Source organism: Mus musculus, chromosome 10 (genome assembly GCF_000001635.26).
Source record: "Mus musculus strain C57BL/6J chromosome 10, GRCm38.p6 C57BL/6J".
Classification (NCBI taxonomy): Eukaryota; Metazoa; Chordata; class Mammalia; order Rodentia; family Muridae; genus Mus; species Mus musculus.
The window spans coordinates 58,494,156-58,517,238 of NC_000076.6; the positions used below are offsets into that span (position 1 = coordinate 58,494,156).

At 40.5% G+C, this 23,083-nt stretch overlaps 1 protein-coding gene across 7 annotated transcripts in view; it reads left to right on the forward strand.

Moving 5' to 3' along the window:
• Positions 1 to 3,543: 3,543 nt before the first annotated feature.
• The window catches only part of Ccdc138 (coiled-coil domain containing 138), a 78,546-nt gene continuing 59,006 nt past the window's right edge, over positions 3,544 to 23,083 (forward strand). The window contains exons 1-6 of one of the 7 annotated variants that reach the window (XM_006514275.4): positions 3,544 to 3,907; positions 5,014 to 5,058; positions 5,207 to 5,264; positions 13,366 to 13,486; positions 15,350 to 15,477; positions 18,924 to 19,102. In XM_006514275.4, the coding sequence (XP_006514338.1) occupies positions 3,815 to 3,907; positions 5,014 to 5,058; positions 5,207 to 5,264; positions 13,366 to 13,486; positions 15,350 to 15,477; positions 18,924 to 19,102 (624 nt within the window). In that variant the 5' untranslated portion in view covers positions 3,544 to 3,814. Of the gene's footprint in view, positions 4,521 to 5,013; positions 5,059 to 5,206; positions 5,265 to 13,365; positions 13,487 to 15,349; positions 15,478 to 18,923; positions 19,103 to 23,083 lie in introns of those variants that run through there. The other 6 variants (XM_006514273.4, NM_001162956.1, XM_030245353.1 and 3 more) reach the window with 6 other exon arrangements.

A 23,083-nucleotide genomic window follows, 5' to 3' on the forward strand; every position in this document is an offset into this window, starting at 1 on the left:
AGTTTAAACACTGGTGTATTTCAGGTGTACTTATTTTTATGTACTCCTGACATATCTATATTAGAATGGCTAATACAAATTTTGTTAAAAGCAATAGAATTTCCCAGACTATTGAAGTAATATGATATATGCAACTTATTTTAATTCCTGTTAAGATATCTGGACTTCCTGCATGGTACTTATCATTGAATAAGGGGACCATAATGCAGATAATTTTATTTTAGATTTGAAATATATATATATATATATATATATATATAGTAATCTTAGCTATTCCTGTGCTCATTTATGTATAGACTGACATATGGATAGAGCCACAGAAGATAGGAGTTAACCAAAGTGCTCTTCTGTCATTTTTATGCTCCTGTGTAGTTAAAAATTAACTTTTAAGTAGGATACTGTCTTTTCTTGATATGTTGTGCTCTTTTGAAGACGTTAATTTTTACATTTTAAATAAGTTGATCATTTCCTTAGCTAGCCTTCTCTCCTTCCTCCCCATCCTCCTTTCTTCTCTTCCTTTTTTCCTTCTTTCCATTCACATTTCTGTTACCTGTCTCTACTACCTCAGAAACTTCAGCTTGGTCCTGATGATAGAATTGGATTTTTCTCTAGTTCTTGTGATAAAGTATCAATATTTTTAAAAGATCTATACCATGTTCTTTGGTTAAAGATTTGCTTTATATTAGATTGTTGCAGTACCTTTTTCTGGTGAATTTTGTAGCAGAAATAAAGTGATAATTGATAACAGCCATGACATTTAAAACATTTGATTACTTGTGCATCTAAGTTGTCTGTTCCTTCCGTAACTAGATGTGATTTCTGCCCAGTGCTCTGAGTGTCAAAGTGAAGAAATTCAATGAAGCATGGGTAAATGGTGGGAGTAACTATGAATCTCTTAAGGTAGCCAAATGAAGGAGATTCCCACTGTCCCTACCTGCTATCCATTGAAACCAGACAGCCAAGGGAATGGGCCTGGTGGAATCAGCAGGGAAAGAAGACCCTAAATGAGATCAGCTAAAGGCCAGCACTCTGAGCTCGAACTTCAACATCAAGAGTTTGATAAACACTGAAAATGTACTTGGATATGGTTTGTGTTAAGTTAGGCAAACAGAAGGGGATGTTCTTATGGGCTTACTCAATAAAGAACTAAAAAGAATCTAGTTAGACCATACAATCTTCTATTATCCAAATGTAAGTATCCAGTCATTTCTGTTGTGTCCAACCATTAGATTAGGTAAGGCAGGTTATGGCTTACTTAATGAATTTATACAATAGCAAGCACCACTATAAAAATACTTAATCTTGTAACCAGGTACATGAAATAAACCTACTTCAATTTGGCCTTGTAAAAAGAACCATGTCCATTTAGTGGCTTTTTTGGAAACCTGTGTAATATAAATTCATATAAATTTCAGCTGAGAAGCTAATGCCATATTTTTAAGTAAATGGAATTTTTAAAAATTTTTAATTTTTCTGTACCCCAAGATTGCCTTGCTAAGGTTGGACTTGAATTCTTGATCTCCACTGTGGTTACAGGCATGTGGCATGGTTGCAAATACTTTTAAGAGACATTATTTCAAAACATTAAGGCTATTAAAGACATTTTTTTAAAGATTTATTATATATACAGCATTCTGCCTGAATGTATGTCTGCAGGCCAGAAGAGGGCACCAGATCGCATTATAGATGGTTATGAGCCACCATGTGGTTGCTGGGAATTGAACTTAGGACCTCCAGAAGAGCAGTCAATGCCCTTAACCTCTGAGCCATCTCCAGCCCAAAGACCTTTCAAAAACGTGACAAAATGGCAGGTTAAACTAACTATTGCTATTTATTTATAGTAGAGGTGTTTACAACTTGATGAGTTACCAAAGGTTGTGAGCCACCATTTGGGTGCTGGGAATGGAACTCGACTCCCCCAGGAAGAACTAAAAAGAATCTAGTTAGACCATACAATTTTCTATTATCCAAATGTAAGTATCGAGTCATTTCTGTTTTCTTGTCTAATGTTCTTAATGGCTGAGCTATCCAGCTCTAACAAAGAAGTTTAAAAATAAGCTTGTGGCATTTTATATGATGCTTGATATATAAGAACAATGTGATCTGTTGTTTATTCACTGATGATGGTATAAACTCACATTGATAGGTTTTAAGCTCATTAAAATCTACCCCCAAGCCGGGCGGTGGTGGCACACGCCTTTAATCCCAGCACTCAGGAGGCAGAGGCAGGCGGATTTCTGAGTCTACAAAGTGAGTTCCAGGACTGCCAGGGCTACACAGAGAAACCCTGTCTCGGGGAAAAAAAAAAAAATAAAAAAAACAAAAAATCCAAAAAAAAAATCTACCCTGAAAACCAAAATAAAACAATTACACAGTTTAGGTGGTAGGTTTTTTTTTGTTTGTTTGTTTTAAATATTTATTATATGTAAATACACTGTAGCTGTCTTCAGACACTCCAGAAGAGGGCATCAGATTTCGTTACAGATGGTTGTGAGCCACCATGTGGTTGCTGGGATTTGAAGTCAGGACCTTAGGAAGAGCAGTCTTAACCTTGCTGAGCCATCTCACCAGCCCCTAGGTGGTAGTTTTTAGCAAAAAGTATTTTAAAAAAAGATTACTTTACATATAGGAGTACACTGTAGCTGTCTTCATATAAACCAGAAAGAGGGCATCAGATCCCATTACAGATGGTTGTGAGCCACTATGTGGTTACTGGGAATTGAACTGGGGACCTCTGGAAGAGCAGTCAGTGCTCTTAACCACTGAGCCATCTCTCCAGCTGGCAAAAAAGTATTCTTTAGGCAATGTTTTTATAGTGAGTTTTTTGTCTATTGCTAAAGTATCAACTTCTGTAAGTTAAAAAGTTATCCAGAGAATTTAGGGGCTGCTACAACACATGTCTACTATTTCTCAGTGTTAGTGTATCTCAAAGAAAAACTGAACAGGTAGGAGCTTGTGTGATAAGTTGAACACACCAAGTACTATGTGCTGTTGCATAGCTGGGAAAGAGGTTTCTGTGTTTTAAACGAACATTTTTTCATTTTATGAGGCAGATCACCCGGTAGTTGAGGCAGTTAATTGCCCCAACTGCTTATGACCCTGTAGCCCAGGCTGGCCTCCAGCCTCCACCTTCCCTGCCTATATTCGATTATTTTTGTACCACCTATGGAAACTGGCAAAGGAGTATAATCAGCAGTTAATGCGCTTAGCGCTCAGACATGTCCTGATTTTTCTGTGATTGTAAATCACTTTTGATGAAGAGACCCTGTTTAGTCTAATTTTATGTAGTGCACAGTAAAATTTACCCTGTAGTCCCTGTGGTCTCCAGCCTTGGGGAGCATTCTGGCTCTCTGCTGTGGAGAAGTTATTCGCCTTCCTGCTGGCCGAGCCAGCGCTCTCAAGGGAATCTTTCTTCTCTTCTCCCCCTCCCCCTCTCCCTCTCCCTCCTTTTTTTTTCCTTTTGGTTTTTCGAGACAGGGTTTTTCTGTGTAGCCCTGGCTGTCCTGGAACTCACTCTGTAGACCAGGCTGGCCTCGAACTCAGAAATCCGCCTGCCTCTGCCTCCCAAGTGCTGGGATTAAAGGCGTGGGCTACCACTGCCCGGCAGAACTCACCTTTTTCATGCTTCACATTTATGGCGGGTAAAAGACTTGGAACTGAGAAACTCTAAGGGGCAACCGAGAACTGGGTTGTAGTGTATCCTCCTACCGGCTTCCGGCGTCCTCGGGGGGCGGAGCCAGGCGTCGTGACGTACTGCCCGCCCTGACGTGACTGTGAACCCGGTTTCCCGGGCGACCGCAGTCAGAGACTCACCATGGAGCGCAGGGTGGTCAAGCCACCGGGACAGGATATGGTAGTGGAGCGTCTCAAAAGCCGCTACGGCCTGGCGGGAAGGTGCCCCGTGGAGGTGAGATGGGTGGAAGCCGCGGTGGGCTCTGCTGGGCGGCCGCGGGAGGTCGCTAGCCCTGCCTTCCTCGGGGAGGCTCACTAGAGAGTTCCCGCCCTCGGGGAAACCGCCTCGACGGACGGGGCGTGGCTTTGGTCCTGGTAACCAATGCTGGCGGTGACCAAAGTGCAGCAGGCACGGAAGACACTGTAGTTCCTTCTGGAAAGCATCTTACTCCGAAGTAATTGCAAACTTACAGAAAAGTTGTGGCGATGTGCATTCTTGTAGTCCTCCCTTGAGAGCGCCATTCACCAGGAGAGTCTTGCCATTTTTGAGGCGGGGCCCCCACTGAGGTCTTTGCTAATATCTTGTGAGAGGTCGGCCAGATCACATCTTCGATGAATCCTGGAAGAACAGAAGCGGGAGACCAATTACATACCTCAGTTTGCACGACCAGATTCGGTTTTTTTTTTTAAATCCTCACCCTCTGATAACAGAGTTAGGTGTTTACAGTTCAGCTGAGAAGCCTGCTTGACAGCCCAGCATGGTCAAGGTTATATAAAGCATAACAATGTTGTCTTCAAAAAAATCATCTGAGGTATGGGAACATCATTTACCCTGACTTCTCCAGAAGGTGAGCAAGGTCGCAGGCATTCCTCTGTTCCTTCCCACATTTGCTGGCTTTCCAAAACCCCTTCTTGAGAAATAGCAATATTTCCCAATGTTCCGGTGACCATGACACAAATTCATTCTATCCTCACATAACCTTAATTGAGACTCCAACACATACTCCTCTAGCTTGCTTTTCCTGTGAAGCACATTCTCTTTTAAAGCCTTATTGATATTTTCCAAGAAATTTAGTATTGTGATAATAAACAGGATAGTGTATAGTTTGTACACAGATTACCACAATGATAAAGCATACCCTGGTGCAGATACTACCTGGGGTCCGAACATTACATTTGATTGTGTGTGGTTGCCTTTAATCTACAACAGATGTCCACACCTAGTTTCTTGTAACATTAGTGCTTGCACAAGGTGGAAGACGTGTGTATTAGAATGTCTCTCAGTTTGAGTTTGTCTAACGGATAGCTTCTGATTTGATTCTGGTTTTGTATTCTTGGCAGGAAAACGACATGACTGGTGTGTGGGCTGCTCTGATGAATCAACAGGTACATGCTGTTTGTCTAATTAGTGATGCTGATCTTGGGTTGAGTGGTGCCCCTAGGTTTGTCCATGCTAACCTTTGTAATTATGGAAAAGTATTTTAAGAGAATAGGTCTTAGTGTTTAACTTAAGTGTATCTTTCTCCTCACCTAGCATGAACTTTCAGATTTTGACCAGACTAAATATAAAAGAAGAATTGTGACCTCCCCAGGTAAGCCAAAAGAAAATTTTGTATATTTGAGTATTTTAACAAATTTAACTTGAGAGAGATTTATAGAAATGTTTAGACCTAGGCTTATTGTTACTCATTTTTCATTAAAAAAAATATTCAGTCTGATAATCACCTAATTGTGAATTTAGAGTTGAATGTGTGAGATGTCTTCTAAAACTAAATTTATCGAGGGATTTTGGTGTGTGTGTGAGATGTAATTTATAATATGCGTGCCTTTTACTTTTCTTTTGTGGTACTGGGAGTCGAATCTAGACTATTAATCAGTTCTGAGGAAGTTGATCAGTGCTTAGCAAGTGCTCAGTCACTAAACCATGTCCCCAGCTGGTATGTTTGCTTTTGAAAAATGTTAAAAAAAATTGTACAGAATATACTGCACGGAAAATACTAGTAAGTTTTATTTAGGCAAGAAAGAATGTACCAGCCGGGCAGTGGTGGCGCACATCTTTAATCCCAGCACTTGGGAGACAGAGGCAGGCGGATTTCAGAGTTTGTGGCCAGCCTGGTCTACAGAGCAAGTTCCAGGACAGCCAGTGCTACACAGAGAAACCCTGTCTTGAAAAAACAAAACAAAACAAAACAAAAAAAGAATATACCAGAATGAAAAATAAAGGGAAAATTTATCAAGTTGGCTTGTAATGTTTTTTGATAAGCTGAAACATTTTATGGTAATAAGTATTAAAAATTAATTCATTAACTTGTTAATACTTCAGAGCTAATATTTATTAGTTAAACATAATAATCATTAAACTTTGGTAGTTGCAGCATGAATAGTGTCTTTAACTTCATCAAGATATGGGAGTTGGGACTGAGAACTGGCTGGGACCTGAGCTGAGTCTGAGGACTGAATGGAAACTGGCTGGGTCTGAAGACTGGCTGGGACTGAGCTGGGTCTGAGCTGAGTCTGAGGACTGAATGGAAACTGGCTGGGTCTGAAGACTGGCTGGGACTGAGCTGGGTCTGAAGACTGGCTGGGACTGGCTGGGTCTGAGCTGGGTCTGAGGACTGAATGGGTCTGAGGACTGGCTGGGTGTACTGGCTAGTTTTGTGTCAACTTGACACAGGCTGGAGTTACCACAGAGAAAGGAGCTTCAGTTGGGGAAATGCCTCCACAAGATCCAGCTGTAAGGCATTTTCTCAATTAGTGATCAAGTGGGGAGGTCCCCTTGTGGATGGTGCCATCCCTGGGCTGGTAGTCTTGGTTCTATAAGAGAGCAGGCTGAGCAAGCCAGGGGAAGCAAGCCAGTAAAGAACATCCCTCCATGGCCTCTGCATCAGCTCCTGTTTTCTGACCTGCTTGAGTTCCAGTCCTGACTTCCTTTGGTGATGAACAGCAATGTGGAAATGTAAGCTGAATAAACCCTTTCCTCCCCAACTTGCTTCTTGGTCATGATGTTTGTGCAGGAATAGAAACCCTGACTAAGACACTGGGACTGGCTGGGACTGAGCTGGTCTGAGGACTGGCTGGGACTGAGCTGGTCTGAGGACTGGCTGGGTCTGAGCTGGGTATGAGGACTGACCGGGTCTGAGCTGGGTCTGAGGACTGGCTGGTAGAGTGGAGAGCTGTATAGGTCTGATTTATACAAGTCAAGGGGCTCAGTCTAATTTCCAAAATACGTTACATAATGGTAGGAGACAAACTGCACTCTTGGATAAAAGCATAAATGAACTTGATAAGTTTAAAAAAAACTGAAATACCCTGTCTGCAAGGATTTGAGTTACAGCACTTTCAGGAAAGTTACGTGTGATATTAAAGGCAGAATGGTTACAGTTTCTGGAATATCAGAATTAGGTCTGTAGACAGATCAATTAAAGGAAAAAAAAAAGAGGTAACCAGTTAAAGTTGGTTGTAAGCAGTAGTCAAAAATAGCCGGGCGTGGTGGCGCACGCCTTTAATCCCAGCACTCGGGAGGCAGAGGCAGAGGCAGGTGGATTTCTGAGTTGGAGGCCAGCCTGGTCTACAGAGTGAGTTCCAGGACAGCCAGGGCTACACAGAGAAACCCTGTCTCGAAAAACCAAAAAAAAAAAAAAAAAAAAAAAAAAAAGAAAGAAAGAAAGAAAGAAAAGAAATAACTGCAAATACTCTGGATCTTTAGAATTTATTAGAAGAAAGGAATTATTTCCACCTCTAACCCAGACAATGAAGAGAGATTAAAAGGCTTTAGAGATTAGCAGACTTTTAAAAAAGATCGACTTGGACTAAAGTGTGTATTCACTGAGTTTATAGTCACTAGTGGTAACCCTAAAACTGTAAGCATCCTTTGAGACCTGAGTCTTAATGACTCAATATGCACTGATTGATTGTGCTTCTTGAGTTCACAGCAGAACTTCTGGAGACCAGCAGTTTTCAAATTTCTTGCCGGTGTCTGTATAGCTTTACTTTGTGGTCTATAATTTATAAATATCACTCGAAAACTGTTTTTTTTTTTAGTTGAGAATCATTTTGTAACAGAATTGTCAACTGTTATATACCTGAAATTCTTTGGTACTGTGTGATGTTTCTGTGTTGTATGAAGAAAGCTAGAAATACTACACCCCCAAATATGTCCCTTAAGTTTAAATACTATAAGAAGCACTAGAGTCAGAAAAACTTCATGAGATGGAGAAGATGGCTTAGTTGGCCAAGTACTTGCTTTGAAAGCATAAGGACTCCAGTGTGGGCCATCCAGAATATGTGAAATCCAGTGTGGGTCATCCAGAACATGTCAAACCCCCGTTCGGCAGTATGCCCTTGTAACCCTGTTCCTGGGAAGGTGGAGATAGGTGGATTCCTGGGACTTGCTGGCCAGTGTCTCATCACTTGTTTAAGAACCTAATCTTTGTTGAAGATTCTATGTATGTCAGATGTCTAAGCCATGCTTTGAATAATCTTTCACTGAAGCTTCTCTGTGTGAAGTGTACTGTGCATTAATAAACTTGCTTGCTTTACTCTTGTTAGGTTGTCTTTGGTCACCAGTGTTTCTCCCAGGTATGAATTTATGAGAGTTGAAGATAGATTGTGTTTGTTCCCTGACAGATATATTTGTTTAATTAAAAATTTAGGGGAGAATTGATAAAGCATGTGCCCTTTATACAGTGACTGAGGTCATACTGCAGCAAGCATTGCAGCAGACCCCTTCTTCCACCCAACCTCTATTCCTTGGAGACTCTGCCTCTTGGTGCGGGTCCAGGGCATTCTTACCTGTCCCATCTGACTCTCAGCTTTCCTTTTCCCCATCTCCACTGCTTTGTGTCAGCTGCAAATCTTGAGAAACTTCCTACCAGGGACCCCCTCAATAGCTACACTGTGCTGGGACTCAGGTAGGCAATCTTCACTATGCTTCCTGTTCTCCATTCCGATCTCTGCAAATTTACTCTTAGTCCTGTAGCACCCTGGCGACAGGAGCCTGTCCTCCCACCCCACCTCCCTTCTTTGAGGTATCCACCTCTTGATGTAGACCCAGGGTTCCCTTAACCACTGACCTACTCAGCGTTCCCCTCTAGCTCATCTCCATTCCTTTGTGTCACCTCAACTTGCAGAAGTACTCTCTGCTGTACTAGCCTAGCCATAGCAACCGTACTAGCCTAGGATCTAGAATGGACAGCAGCTATTAAGGAATGGAACACCCACCCAGCAAAGATAAGACCAGGTATCTACACCAAGAAATACCTCAAACATCAAAACTCTAGATGCCTGGATCCCAGCACAAAAGCACAACCATGAACAGCCATGACAATATGCCTCCTTCAGAAGCCAAGCATTCCTGTTGTAACAGGCTGAGAAATACAGTGTAGAAATACAATGTAGCTGAAGCATAAGAAAGGGACTTCAGAATAATAGTTATAAATATGTTCAAGAACCTTAAAGAGGATTTAAATAAATACCTTAAATGACATCTCTGAAAACACAGTCGAATGAATTAATGAACAGTCTAAGACATGAAAGAAGAAATAGGGGGATGGAGAACTAGCTCAACAGTTAAGAGCACTGTCTGCTCTCCCAAAGGTCCTGAGTTCAATTCCCAGCAACCACATAGTGGCTCACAACCATCTGTAAAGGGATCTCTTCTGGTGTCTTTGGAAACAGCTGTGGTGTACTCGTATAAATAAAATAAATCTCTTTAAAAATGCAAAAAACAAAATAGAAAGTAGACATAGAATTGCCAAAAAAAAAAAAAAAAACTCAACTGAAATAAAACTAGAAGTTAAAAACTTAGCTAATCAGCTGGGCGGTTTGGCGAACGCCTTTAATCCCAGCACTCAGGAGGCAGAGGCAGGCGGATTTCTGAGTTCGAGGCCAGCCTGGTCTACAGAGTGAATTCCAGGACAGCCAGGGCTATACAGAGAAACCCTGTCTAAAACAACAACAACAACAACAACAACAAAAAACAGCTTAGCTAATCAAAAATTTCAGAGATAAGCCATTAATTGTAATTTTTAACAGATTCCAAGACATGGAAGAGGGAGTGTCAGGTCTTGAAGACAAGGTAGAGGAAGGATAGATAGCTCTGTCAAAGAAAATGTTGAATCTTAAAAAAAAAAAAAATAGATTTTTAGGCACAAAATTCCCAGGAAATCTGGGACATTATGAAAATACCAAACCTATATATAATAGGTGTAGAGGAAGTAGAAGAAACCAGGTCAAAGGTAGAGAAAATATTTCTAATAAAATCATAGAAGAACATTTTCCCAAGCTAGAGAAAGAGGTGCTTATTAGCATATAAGAAGCTTTCAGAACACCAAATAGACAGGAAAGAAAAAGTTACCCTGACAAATAATAATCAAAACAAAACACTAAATGTACAGAACAAAGAAAAAAGATATTAAAAGCTGCAAGGGAAAAGGACTAAGTCACTTATTAAGGCAGGCTCATTAGAATAACACCTCAGTGGAGACTCTGAGAGCCAGAATTGCTTACAAATTCTGAAAGATCACAGGTGCCAGTCCAGACTACTATACCCAGTAAAACTTCTCAGTGACGATGGAGAAAGAAACATATTACACAATAAAACCAAATTTAAGCAATTTCTTTCTTCCCAATTCAGCTCTACAGAAGGTACTTGAAGGAAAACTTCCGTCTCCAGAGGTTAATGTCACACAAGAATACAGTAAATAAATAATCCCAGAATAGTAAATGAAAACGGGGGTGGAGGGAAAGAGGGGTGGACATTCACACTATAATAATAAAATAATGAATCAACAAACACTATTTATTTATCTATTTATTTTGCCCTGTTTGGTTTGGTTTTCGAGACAGGGTTTCTCTGTGTGGCCTTGGTTGTCCTGGAACTTACTCTGTAGCCCAAGCTCCCCTCAAACTCATGAAGATCCACCTGCCTCTGTTCCCTGAGTGCTGGAGTTATAGATGTGCACCATCACAGCTGGCTTTCATTAATAAATTCTTAATCATAATCATCTCAATTCTTTAGTAGGGAGATAGACTAACACTGGATTGGTAAACAGGTTCTTTCTGGGGCTTCCAAAAAAAACACCACAACATCTCCAGTGTAAAAGGATGGAAGAGGATCATTGATTTGATCAACCCACATCAGAGAAACTTCTTGCAGTAGATGGAAATTAGCACAGAGAACCACAACTGGACAATGTGCAGAGAGTGAGACTTGGGAGCACTCAACCCTAAATGGGATGTCTTTATCAAAATTCTCCCTCCGAGCTCAGTGATCTGTGTGGAAGAGGAGGCAGAAAGACTGTAAGAGCTAGAATGGTAGATGACTCCAAGCAAACAGTACCTTCCAGACACAGTAGGAGCTCAGAGACCGTCCAGCACACATAAAGACTGCATAGTTCAAACAAAACAGCAGTATCAGCACTGAGAAGGGCAAGTGGACATGGGGGTTCCACCCCAACCAAGAAGCTATCTGCAACTGATATGTGCTGCCAAAGGGAAAATGAGTTCTCTCCAGTGGGATATCACTGGTATGACATTCACCCTTCCAGGGCAGTCTCTATGCCCAGAAAGGTGGCTAACACAAAATGAACTGAGTGGTATTTTTGTGGACGTTTTGTTTCATTTGTTTGGCCATTTCTTATTTCTTGATTTTTGTTTTGTAGGTGTGTGTGTGTGTGTGTGTGTGTGTGTGTGTGTTTGTGTATGTGAGTGTGCATTTCTTGTTTTTTTTTTTTTTCTTTTTGCTCTGTTTTGTTTTTGAAAGAAAAAAGTACATTGGGAAGGAAAATGGGTAGGATCTGGGAGGAGTTGAGGACAGGAAAATATAAAAATATATTGCATGAAAAAATGTTTTCAGTTAAGAAAGCAATGATGGGGTTAGAGAAATGGTTTAATGGTTAAGAGTGCACACTGGATGCTAGAGAGGTGGCTCAGTACACACTCTGCTCTTGAAGAGGATACAGGTTTGATTCCCTGTACCCACATGGCAACTCTAAACCTTTTGTAACTCCAGATCCAGGGGATCCAGTACCCATTTCTGGTCTCTGCGAGGCACTGTTAACACACAGTCATATATGAAGGCAACACATTCACCTTAAAACAGAAACAAACCCAGAATGCACACTGCTTTCCAAAGGACCTAAGTTTGGTTCCCAACACTCACATTGGTTAAAAATCACCTATAACTTCAGCTCTGGGGGAAGGAAGATCTCACACTAACACCCTGTTCTGGTTACTGGTACACACACACACATACACACACACACATTATCTCTATGTATCTCTATCTATCTATCTATCTATCTATCTATCTATCTATCTATCTATCTATCAATCATCTATCTATCAATCATCTATATATCTATCTATCATCTATCTATCAGAATGAATGGCAGTTAATTATCATTGTAAAACTTTTGCATCAGGTGTGGGGTTGTTTCTGACTAGCACTGAGAATAGGAATCTGTGTGACCTGCACTGTATATAACTTGTCTTCAACCTTCTGAACCACAGCTTCTAAAAGGCTTAGCTCTTTGTATTAAAACATTAAATATTTAGAGATTTTTTTTTCTTAAAAGTTCATTAAATGCTCAACAGACATGCCCACATCTGATGAAGATAGTCCTCCCAGAGACTCCTTTAGTCTCTGGGCTGAAATTGACTGCTGAAGCAAGCCGAGAGACCCAGGCTGTCCACCAACTCCTTGTTAGTCTTCCTGTCCCCGACTTCCCAGTGCTGTAATTATGCCCATCACAATGCCTAGTTATTTTGAATTTTTGAAATATGCATTATTTATGGATGCTTGTTGTGGTAGATTATACCAGGTAACTGAGTCAGTAATTGTGGTGGTTTGAATAAAGATGGCCTCCATAGGCTCATAGGGAGTGGCACTATTAGGATATATGGCTTTGTTGGAGGAAATGTGTCACTGGGGGTGGGCTTTGAGGTCTTAGAAACTCAAGCCAGGCCTAGTGGCTCATTGTCTCTTCCTGTTGCCTGTGGATGTCAGCTACCTCTCCAGCACCATGTCTGCCACCACCTTGCTTCCACTATGACTATAAGGGACATGACATCTCTTTACAGAAATAGAAGCCCTAACCAAGATAGTAATCTATTTTATATTTATCTGAAGGGAGTGTCTTTCTTTCTCCTGAATTTGGATAGAGGCTTACAGTTGTTAAAAAACAAATGCTCTAGGACCTCCTATATAGGTGGCAAGAAGGTTGGCTTCTGATTTCCAGGTAATACAACTGGTTTGCATCGGTTCTCTGGTCTTTAGGACCCTAATGTGTACAAGAGACTTATATTTAAGGCACCTAGTCTTACTTCAGAGTCATTGCCTAGATCAAATAAGAGTGGAAGAGCAGGAGACCGGAGGGATGGCTCAGAGGTTAAAAGCGCTGATTGCTTTTCCTGAGTTCAATTCCCAGCAATCACATGGTGACTCACCACCATGTGTAGTGGGATCTATTGCCTTTTCTTGTGTGTCTGAAGACAGCTACAGTGTACTCATGTAAAATAAATAAATAAATCTTTAAAAAATAGAAGAGCATTGTGTAATCAGTAAAGTACAATATGAGTATGAAATTCAGTGTGTATTTTCTAAACTCACATTAGAGAGACAGTGATTTTGATCTTCCTTTTAGGAGGCCAGAATGAGACCATTAGTATTTGACTAATGTTTTTTCCTGACAGATGGTTTAGATACTTACAGCTCTGGAGATAAAGTGGGTTCCTCACCAAGATATTACTCTGATGGAAGGAATCATCCGACTCCACCTTTCTGCAGTTCCTTCAAACATTTAAATGTGAACTGGTAAGGCATTTAGAATAATAAATACTATTACTGTGCTTTTAGCAGCTCAAGAAACAGTAGTGGAGAAGAGGTGTGTGTGTGTGTGTGTGTGTGTGTGTGTGTGTGAGAGAGAGAGAGAGAGAGAGAGACAGAGAGAGAGAGACAGAGAGAGAGAGAATCCTTAGTCATAATAGTCTACTATGAGTATGCTGTCCTGCCAGTAGATACAGGTCACAAATAGTTATTACTTAAAAGTGTCTAGTCTGAAAAGAAATATACTATAAATATAATATTTATACTGAGATACTTCAAGATAATGTAAAACCCTTTTATTTTAGTCTGTTTTTGTCACTGTGACATTAACAAAAGAGGGGGGTTTATTTTGGCCCATGGTTTCAGAGTTATATTCCGTAGCTGCTGGCTGCCATATTTCTAGGGCTGTTGTGATGCAGAATGTCATGATGGAATCTATGGTAGAGCAGAGAGCTACAATTTATGGCTCCTGGGAAACAGAGACAAGACAAATCTTTGAAAAACATGTCTGCCTACCAGATGTGCAGGCATAAAGAGGGAGCAGAAAGTGAGGGAATCAATGATTGACCCCACTTGAGCCCCATGCCATGAGAGAGAGCCCACACCACCACTATTAATGATATTCTGCAATGCTTACAGACAGGAGCGTAGCACAACAGTCATGTGAGTGGCTTCACCCAGCAACTGATGAAAACAGATGCACAGACATTAGGCAGAGCTCAGGGAGTTTTGTGGAAGAGGGGGAGGGAGGATTAAAAGATAGAGAGGTCAAGGACACCACAAGAAAATCTTCAGAATCAACTAACTTGGGCCCATAGGGGCTCAAAGAGACTGAACCACCAACCAGAGAGCATTCATGGGGTGGGGCTAGTCAATCTCCTTACACATATGTAACAGATTTACAGCTTGATCCTAATGTTGAACCTATAACATCAAGAGCGGGGGCTGTGTCTGACTCTGTTGCCTGCCTTCCCCCAACTGGACGGAAGGTCTCATCTAGCCTCAGTAGAAGAAGATGTGCCCAGCCCTACTACAATTTGAACTGCCAAGGCAGGTTGATATCCATGGGAGGTCTCCCCTTCTCTGAGGAGAGAGAGGAGGAGAGAGGGGGGAGATAAGAGACAGGGACTGGGAGGAGAGGAGGCAGGGGAAGTTTCAATTGGGATGTAAAGTAAATAAATTAAGTAATGAAATGGGGAGAGGGGGGAGAAAAACACCTTGGTAGTGACCAGATTTCTCCGGTGAGGCCTCATTTCCTAACAGCTCATTTAGTATGATGAATAATTAGTGGGTTAACCTGTTAATGCAGTCATCTGGGGACTTGGAGCCCTGAGGAGTACTTTACACATGACCATAACAACCTTCATATCTTAACGTTCATTCTGTGGTGCAGTGACATTTTATATGTACTGTGAAAGTCTTGGCTCGTTCTGTTTTTAATGTCCTTCTAGAAGAATGATCAAATGTGTCTGTAAGCAGGCGAGTTGTGCTGCTCTGAGGTAGCCCCAAAGCATGGCTTCTAGTTTGTAGGGTAACTGTTAATTATCTTAATCAAATTAAAGATAACAGTGCCCATCTTATCAGAGTTACTGAGTTTTGCAAGAGTTTGGTAGCCACAGATCATTCTAAAAGTTTTAAACTGTTTTAAACATGCAGACAGATTGAAAAGCACATGCAGACACTTTCAGGAATCTTAACTTAGTTTGTATGTTTTATGCTCATAGTCTTTTGTATTTAAAAATGATCTTTGCATTTTCCTTATTTGTGGTGTTGCTATCTGAAAAGCAGTTTTGTTTGTTTTGTCAGTGGTTGTAGTGAACTTGTGGATTTCTGATATTTATATTGTTAAAGCCTAGATGATGAACTGGATTCTTTTCATGATTTAAAGAAATGGGAAACAGAAAAGGAATTAATGGAAGATGATCATAGAGATGGTGCCTCCAAAATAACAAAGCAGTCTTTCAAAGAAATGGAAACCGGTAGGAGAGTTTGTAAGGGAATAGTAATTTGTTATGTATAGAAAACCATGCTCACCTCATAGCGGTAACTGCTCCTTAGGACTCTGTGTGTTTCTGTGCTCTGAGCGTTTATTACCATATTATACTTTCTGTACTTGTGGTGAAGTTAAAGGAGAAGAAAAATAAGCATGCATACTGTTTTCTGGTTGTGTTCTTCCATTCTCAAAACCTATCCAAATAAATTGATGGTTAGCTGAACTTTATGATGCCTTTAGCTTCTTTTCAGGTTTTTCTTTGTGGGAAGGACCTCCTAGAATCTGGCCAACCCCGGCCGGGGCTTTGAGAAAGTACTGAAAAGTGCTCAGTAGCAGGGCTTTCTGTCTGCCCGAATAGACCCACAGTTTCCTCTGGATCTCAGGGAAAGCAAACCAGAAGTGGTGTCTACTCTGTCCCTTTGGCTGCAAGGTGTGGCGCACACCCACCCTGTGGAAGCCCTGGGCACATGCAGTCGCCATTCTTTTGTCTTCTTTGCCCTACTTCATCCCCTTTGTTCCATTGGTCTCAGCACTTGAAGATGATATCATTTGTGTTTCCCATTAGGTGACCAGTTTTTCTACTGAAAACATAAGAGAAATTTACTTTTAAAAGTTGAATGTATTTGAGTGCCCAGGCTAGGGATTGGCTAGTCAGGTATGGTTTTTCACTCATTTGCTTATCTCAGTAATGAAACTTTTTATAAAGAAATCATTTTATTACATGGTTTTGTTTTCAGTTATGTTCTCACTCAGTAGCTCAGGCTGACCTTGAACTTGTGATGCCTGTGCCTCGGTCAGTTGCTGGGATATGGGTATATGCCAGAGATCAATTAGGTTTTTGTTTTTTGAGAAAGGGTTTTTCTAAGTAGTTCTGGCTGTCCAAGAGCTCTCTTTGTAAACCAAACTGTCCTCAAACATAGAGATCCTCCTGCTTCTGGCTGCTAAGTGTAAATTATGTAATGTAATGTATGTATGTATGTATATATGTATGTATGTATGTATGTATGTATGTATGTATATATGTATTTTGGCTGGTTCATGGTCTGTCCATGGGGGAGTATAATGAAAGACTCTTAAAGCGTGAGTTCCCAAGGACACTGTGACAGAGAATTTTGTTTTCTAAAGTTTGAGTTTTTATTGGCTCATATTCTTTATGGTACTGGGTTTCATAGGAATGCTTTCCATACAACTATGGAATATACTTAGAACATATTTTCTCTATATTAACCCCTCCCACTTCCAGTTACTCCCTTTTGTCTCTAGAAAATCTTGCTTTTATCTTCATGTCATATATACATACACAGTTTTATGTGTCTATTTTTTTGTTTGTTTGCTTGTTTTGAGACAGGGCTTTACATAGCCCTGGCTATACTAGAACTTTTATCAACCAGGTTAGCCTTGAACTCACAGAAATGTGTCTTTGTTTACCTCCCAAGTGCTGGAATTAAAGGTGCCTGACACCATGTCCAGCTCACATGTCTTTTTATTATTATCAGTTTTTGTTTTTTTTTTTTTTTCATTTTGGTTTTTCAAGACAGGGTTTCACTGTGTATCCCTGGCTGTCCTGGACCAGCTGGCCTCATACTCAGAGATCTACCTGCCTCTGCCTCCCAAGTGCTGAGGTTAAAAGCGTGTGCCACCATGGGCCAATGTGTCTAATTTTTTTGAGGGGGGAGGTAGCACACATGTAAACGTGTGTGTGGATGCCATCAGAGCTGAAGTTGCAGGCATTTGTGGACAGAGTACCATGTGGATGCTGAAAATCAAACTCTGGTCCTTTGAAAGAGCATCAACTTTTGAGATATCTTTCCAGCCCTTAGTTTATGCATCTATATAAAAATCTATAATATATAAATAAGAGAAAACATGACATATTTGTATTTGAGACTGACTCCATGCACTTAATATTATAATCTCCGGTTGAATCCATTTTTCTACAAATGACAGAATTTTGTTCTTTATAGCTGAATAAAATTGTGTGTATGTGTGTGTGTTCATATGTGTAGTGTATCCCACTTTCTTTGGTTATTATTTTATTTGGTTATTTTGTTGTTGAAGGATCACTAGGTTGGTTCTGTCACTTGTATTCTGAATAGTGCTGCAGCAAACATGGATGCACAAATGCCTGCCTGTGTGGCACATTGACTTTGAGCCCTGCACCAGAAGTGATATGGTGACTCTTGTAATGGTAGACAAATTTTTAGTCTATTGAAGTGCCTAAACTGATTTTCTTAGAGGCTGGACTAGTTTATATTTTACTTTTTTTATTTTTAAAAAAAGGATTTATGTGTGTGCATGTTTTACCTGTGTGTATGCGAATCATGTGTGCGCCTGGTTCCTACTGAAGTCAGAAGAGGGCATTGGATCTCTGGAACTGGAGTTATGGATGCTTGTAGCTTACAATCATCTGACCTGGATCCTCTGCAAGAGCAACAAGTGCTCTTAGCTGAGCCATCTCTCTAGCCCCAGGGGTTTACTTTTTGTAAGAGAGCGTTTATTAGCAGAAAGAAGGTTCTGATCTATACGATATTGGTAGGGATTGGAAGCAAGTGAAATTTATCCACTACTGTTTAGACTGTTTAATCACTTTAGAAAACGATTTGTCGCCGGGCAGTGGCGCACGCCTTTAATCCCAGCACTTGGGAGGCAGAGGCAGGCAGATTACTGAGTTTGAGGCCAGCCAGGGCTACACAGAAGAAGCCCTGAAAAACCAAAAAAACAAAAAAAAAAAAAAAAAACAAAACCCTATTTGTCATCATGAGATCATTAGTAAAGCTGAACCTGCACATAGATCCTAAAAGCCAGCAATTTGCTATTAGTTATATTTATATGCATGAGTGTGTAAACTCTAAGCAATACAGCTTAAATACATGTCTGGGAGAATGTTTTTATATATTTTTAAAATAGAATAAGCAGGAAAGACTTATAAGCCCATCATTCTGCAGTCAGCCTGGGCAGATTTCAGAGAACATTGTTAGTGTTTAAAGGGAGAGGTTATAGAAGTCATGTTAACCACAGGCATATAAAGTCTAAAATAGACAAAACAGGAACTTTTAAAATGTAGGTAGAGGGACTTGAAAGCAAAGGCAATGGTTAGCACTGTAAATCAGTTGGTGGTTAATTTGGTTTTAGGGTGCAGAGGGAAACATGATTAGGAGTTTATGAGGTAACATTCCATGTCTAGGACTAGGTTAGTTAATTCATGAGTGTTTTCATGTACATTACAGTTAAGTCTAAAACAATTTCAGATTTACCAGAAATGTTTCACAAAGTGCAAATCATTATTTATATGCTGTATCCATATCTTTTGTTACATTTTACCAGTTCTTTTGCTTTGTCATTCATTCCATATTTTCTAACAATACTGTAATTTTTATTTAAAGCAACTCTTTCTGAAGATTCTCTGTCTGAAAACGTTTTAAATTTTTGCAGATGCCTTGATGACTAGCATGGCCTCAGGCCTTGAGACTGAATGCTGCAGTGGTTCCATTGACAGTCCTCTGAAGCAGGCCGTGTACCCAAGACCCAAAGTGTCAAAGAAGCAGGGTTTGCTTCCACATGAAATAAATCAAATATATGATGAATTATACCATATACATATGAAACTGCAGGTAAAAACCAAATGCTGAATTGAGAGTTCAGAAATATTTGTGTTCTAAAACTATCTGAAAAACTTCACTGTAAGGACTTTGATTTCAGTTATACATAAACAGCTCAAGGCAGTTCAAAAGGGGCAGATTTGGTTGATAGGAACTGTTGAATGGAAAATGTAGTAGCTGAGAGAAAAGTCAAAGCAATGCTAGTTTGCTGGTAGGTGTGTCTTAGATATTAGACTGTCTTATATTTATTTTCAACCCAGCCCATTCTTAAGATATCAAACAGAACGTGCTGATACAAAGTGTGTTATTTGAAGACATTATAAATTCATTGTTGTAAGTACCTCTATAAAAGAAGTCGATTGGCATGAGTTTATCTAGTGCAGTTCATATGCCTCTTTTTATTGAAAGCAATCATATATAACTATGAAATAATTGAAACTATGATTACTGTGGTATTTAAGAACAAGATTACTTTTATCCTAAATCAACCAGAAGTATTCTGGGAAAGACTGAGCCTGGTCCTCGACGGGAGGTAGAATTTAGATAGGAGAACAGTGAGAACAGCATTCTGGGTACAAATGGCATTGACCTGATGTGGTAACACATAACTTAGGCTCAGCCACAGGGAGGCAGAGGCACATGGATTTCTGTGAGTTCAAGACCAGACTGGGCTACACAGTGAGTTTCAGGCCAGTCAGAACCATATAGTGGGACCCTGCCTCAAAAAAGAACTATGATGGTGTCCATGGTCCTTCTGCAGCAGAGGGCCACGTTAATGTCTATGGTCGGTCCTGCTACCAGACACCATGCTAAGGTCCATAGCACATGCGGAGGCTGAGATTCATAGTTAAGAAAGAATGGCATGGAGCCTTCTGTAACAACCCTCACCTACCTCACCTCCCCTAAAAGTCAGCCTACCCAGAAAGCCACTGAAGAGAACTTAGAAACTGTGATAAGGATGTTGAAGTGTAGCTCTGCACAATTCATGGCTTCTGGTGGTGAGGAAGGACTCAGTTTTCTTAAAAGGAATGGCCACTGGGAGTGTGACCATGCTCCAGTGAGTGTATAGTTGACACAGACTGGACAACGACCTCCTCCTTCCTTCTCTTCCTCCTCTTACTCCCCATTCTCCTCTTCTTCCTCTTCTTCCTCCTCTCCCTCTCCCTCCTCCTCCTCCTCCTCTTTTGGGGTGAAGAGATCAAAAGGGTGGGTGGTAAGATCTGGGATGGCTGGGGAGTGTGATTGAGCTGTATGATGCGAAACTCCCAAATAATCAGTAAAAATACTGTGTTAATAAAAGAAGGAAAAGAAAAGGAAAGGAAAGAAAAGAAAGAAAGAAAGAAAGAAAGAAAGAAAGAAAGAAAGAAAGAAAGAAAGAAAGAAAGAAAGAAAGAAAGGAAAGAACGAACGAACGAAGGAGGTGCTTACAAGGAGAAACTGCCAGGTGGTGAATTAAGCAGACCCTGTAGTGAAAAAAAGTCGTGAAAACCCATGCTGGCTATCTTAAAGAGTTTTAATCTAAAGAGCTCCTGACTGTGAGATTAGTAAGCTGGGTAGGATAGGAAGATGTGATTTCAATATAAAGTAATTAGAAACGGTTTGCTTTGATTTTCGGTTTGCCTTGGAGGTTCTGATCTATGATTGTCCTGGTTTGCTTTATGTTACTGTGATAAAACACTGTGGCCAAAAACAACATGGGGACATCCAGATCACAGTCCATTATGAAGAGGAATCAGGGCAGAAACTTAAATAGGAACTAAAGAGAGGCAAGAGAGCCACACACTTTAGTAACTTGTGCTCCATTGCTTGCTCAGCCTGCTTTCTTATACAACCCAGGATCAACTACCCCAAAGTGGCACTGCCCTTAATGCCTCTTTGCCTCAGTCATTAATCAAGAAAGTGCTCCGCAGACTTGCCTAAAGGTCAGTCTGATGGAGAGGTTTTTTGTTTAGTTTTGTTTTTTGTTTTTCCTTGAGTTTTCCTCTTCCCAGATGACGCTAGCTTATATAAAATTGACAAAAACTAAAACAGTGACTGTGGTATAACAGCATATGATAAAAGCATTGACACAGCCAAACTCCTTTTATGGCCATCAACCAAAGGAGAAAGTACCAGAGTCCCATAATATGCCTGTACTGGCTAGTTTTGTGTCAACTTGACACAGCTGGAGTTATCACAAAGAAAGGAGCTTCAGTTGAGGAAATGCCTCCATGAGATCCAACTGTAAGGCATTTTCTCAATTAGTGATCAAGGGGGAAAGGCCCATTGTGGGTGGGACCATCTCAGGGCTGGTAGTCTTGGTTCTATAAGAAAGCAGGCTGAGCAAGCCAGGTGAGGCAAGCCAGTAAAGAACATCCCTCCATGGCCTCTGCATCAGCTCCTGCTTCCTGACCTGCTTGAGTTCCAGTCCTGACTTCGTTGGTGATGAACAGCAGTATGGAAGTGTAAGCCAAATAAACCCTTTCCTCCCCAACTTGCTTCTTGGTCATGATGTTTGTGCAGGAATAGAAACTCTGACTAAGACAATGCCTTAAGAGTAAACTCCAGTGACCTAAGGACTTTCCATTAACATGTACCTCTAAAAGGTTCTAGCACCTTCCCTTAGTACCAGTGTGGGGACCAAAGATACATGGGACTTTGAGATGTGTGGAACTCACAGACCACAGGTTATGAAAGCACACTTGCAATTATTTTGCCTGACACACGATGTCATCATTTGTGAAACTTATGCTTGAGAACTGTGCAATGGAGTTATAAGACAAAACAAACAGGAACACTTCGTGTTTTACAAGTCTTTAGTTTTGTATTGGATCCTATTCATAGCTGTCCTGGACTGCACTCCACTATGGGCTGTGAGTTGGGCATGCCTAATTCTCAACTACAGTATCTACGTTTAGGTTAGTATATTAAGTTGTCATCAGTAGTTAAGAGCTAGAGAGGTGACAGAATGCATAGTGACAGTGGCAGTCTGATGATGTCTTGGATTAGGATAAGGGCCAAGGATATAGAGACATGGATGAACTGTAGAGATATTTAAATGATGGGTTCCATTAATGATACTGAGATTATTTGAGTGTGCAGTAAAGCTTAGTTAAGGAAAAAAAACATGAATTTTTAGTTGTGGAGCAGTTGAATAAATGCTGAAACTTTTTGCTGAGCTAAAAAACTACATTTTAAATTTATAACTCATTAATTTTATAATCTGTTACTATTTTTAATATACTCATGGAGTTGTACATCATATCAACCAAATTTAAAATATTTCGTCATCTGCAAAAGGCAACCACTAATGTACTTTCTGTCTCTGTGGATATTTTGCAAATGGTATCCTATAGTGTGTAGTTATTTGTGACTGGATCCTTTCGCTTAGCATATTTTCAAGTACATCCTTTGTTGTGTCATGTATCGGTGCATGTTTTTTATTGCTAAGTATTACTCTGTTATATATCACATTTTCTTGCTTTATTCATTAATTGGACATTGGGTACTGTTCCAGTTTCATTTCTGTTACTGTGATAAAATACTTTGGCAAAAATCAACACAGAAGAAGGAATGGTTTATTGGCTTGCAATCCCAGGTTGTAGTCTATGTATCTTAGGGTTTCCATTGCTGTGAAGAAGTATAATGATCAAGGAAACTCTTAAAAAGGACAATATTTAATTGGGGCTTGCTTACAGTTTTAGAGGTTCAGTTCATTATCATGGGGGAAGCATAGCATCATATAGGCAGACTTGGTGCTGAAGAAGGAGCCGAGAGTTCTACATCTTGATCTGAAAAGACTGTCTTTTGCAGGCAGCCAGAAGGAAGACCTCTTTAGCACTAGGTGGAACTTGAAGATAGGACCTCAAAGCCCTTCTGCACTGTGACACATGACCTTCAACAAAGCCACACCTACTCCCAACAAGGCCCGCTTCTTGTGGGCCAAGCATATTCAAACCACCACATTCCACTCCCTGGCCCCCATAGGCTTGTTCAAACACATGAGTCTATGGG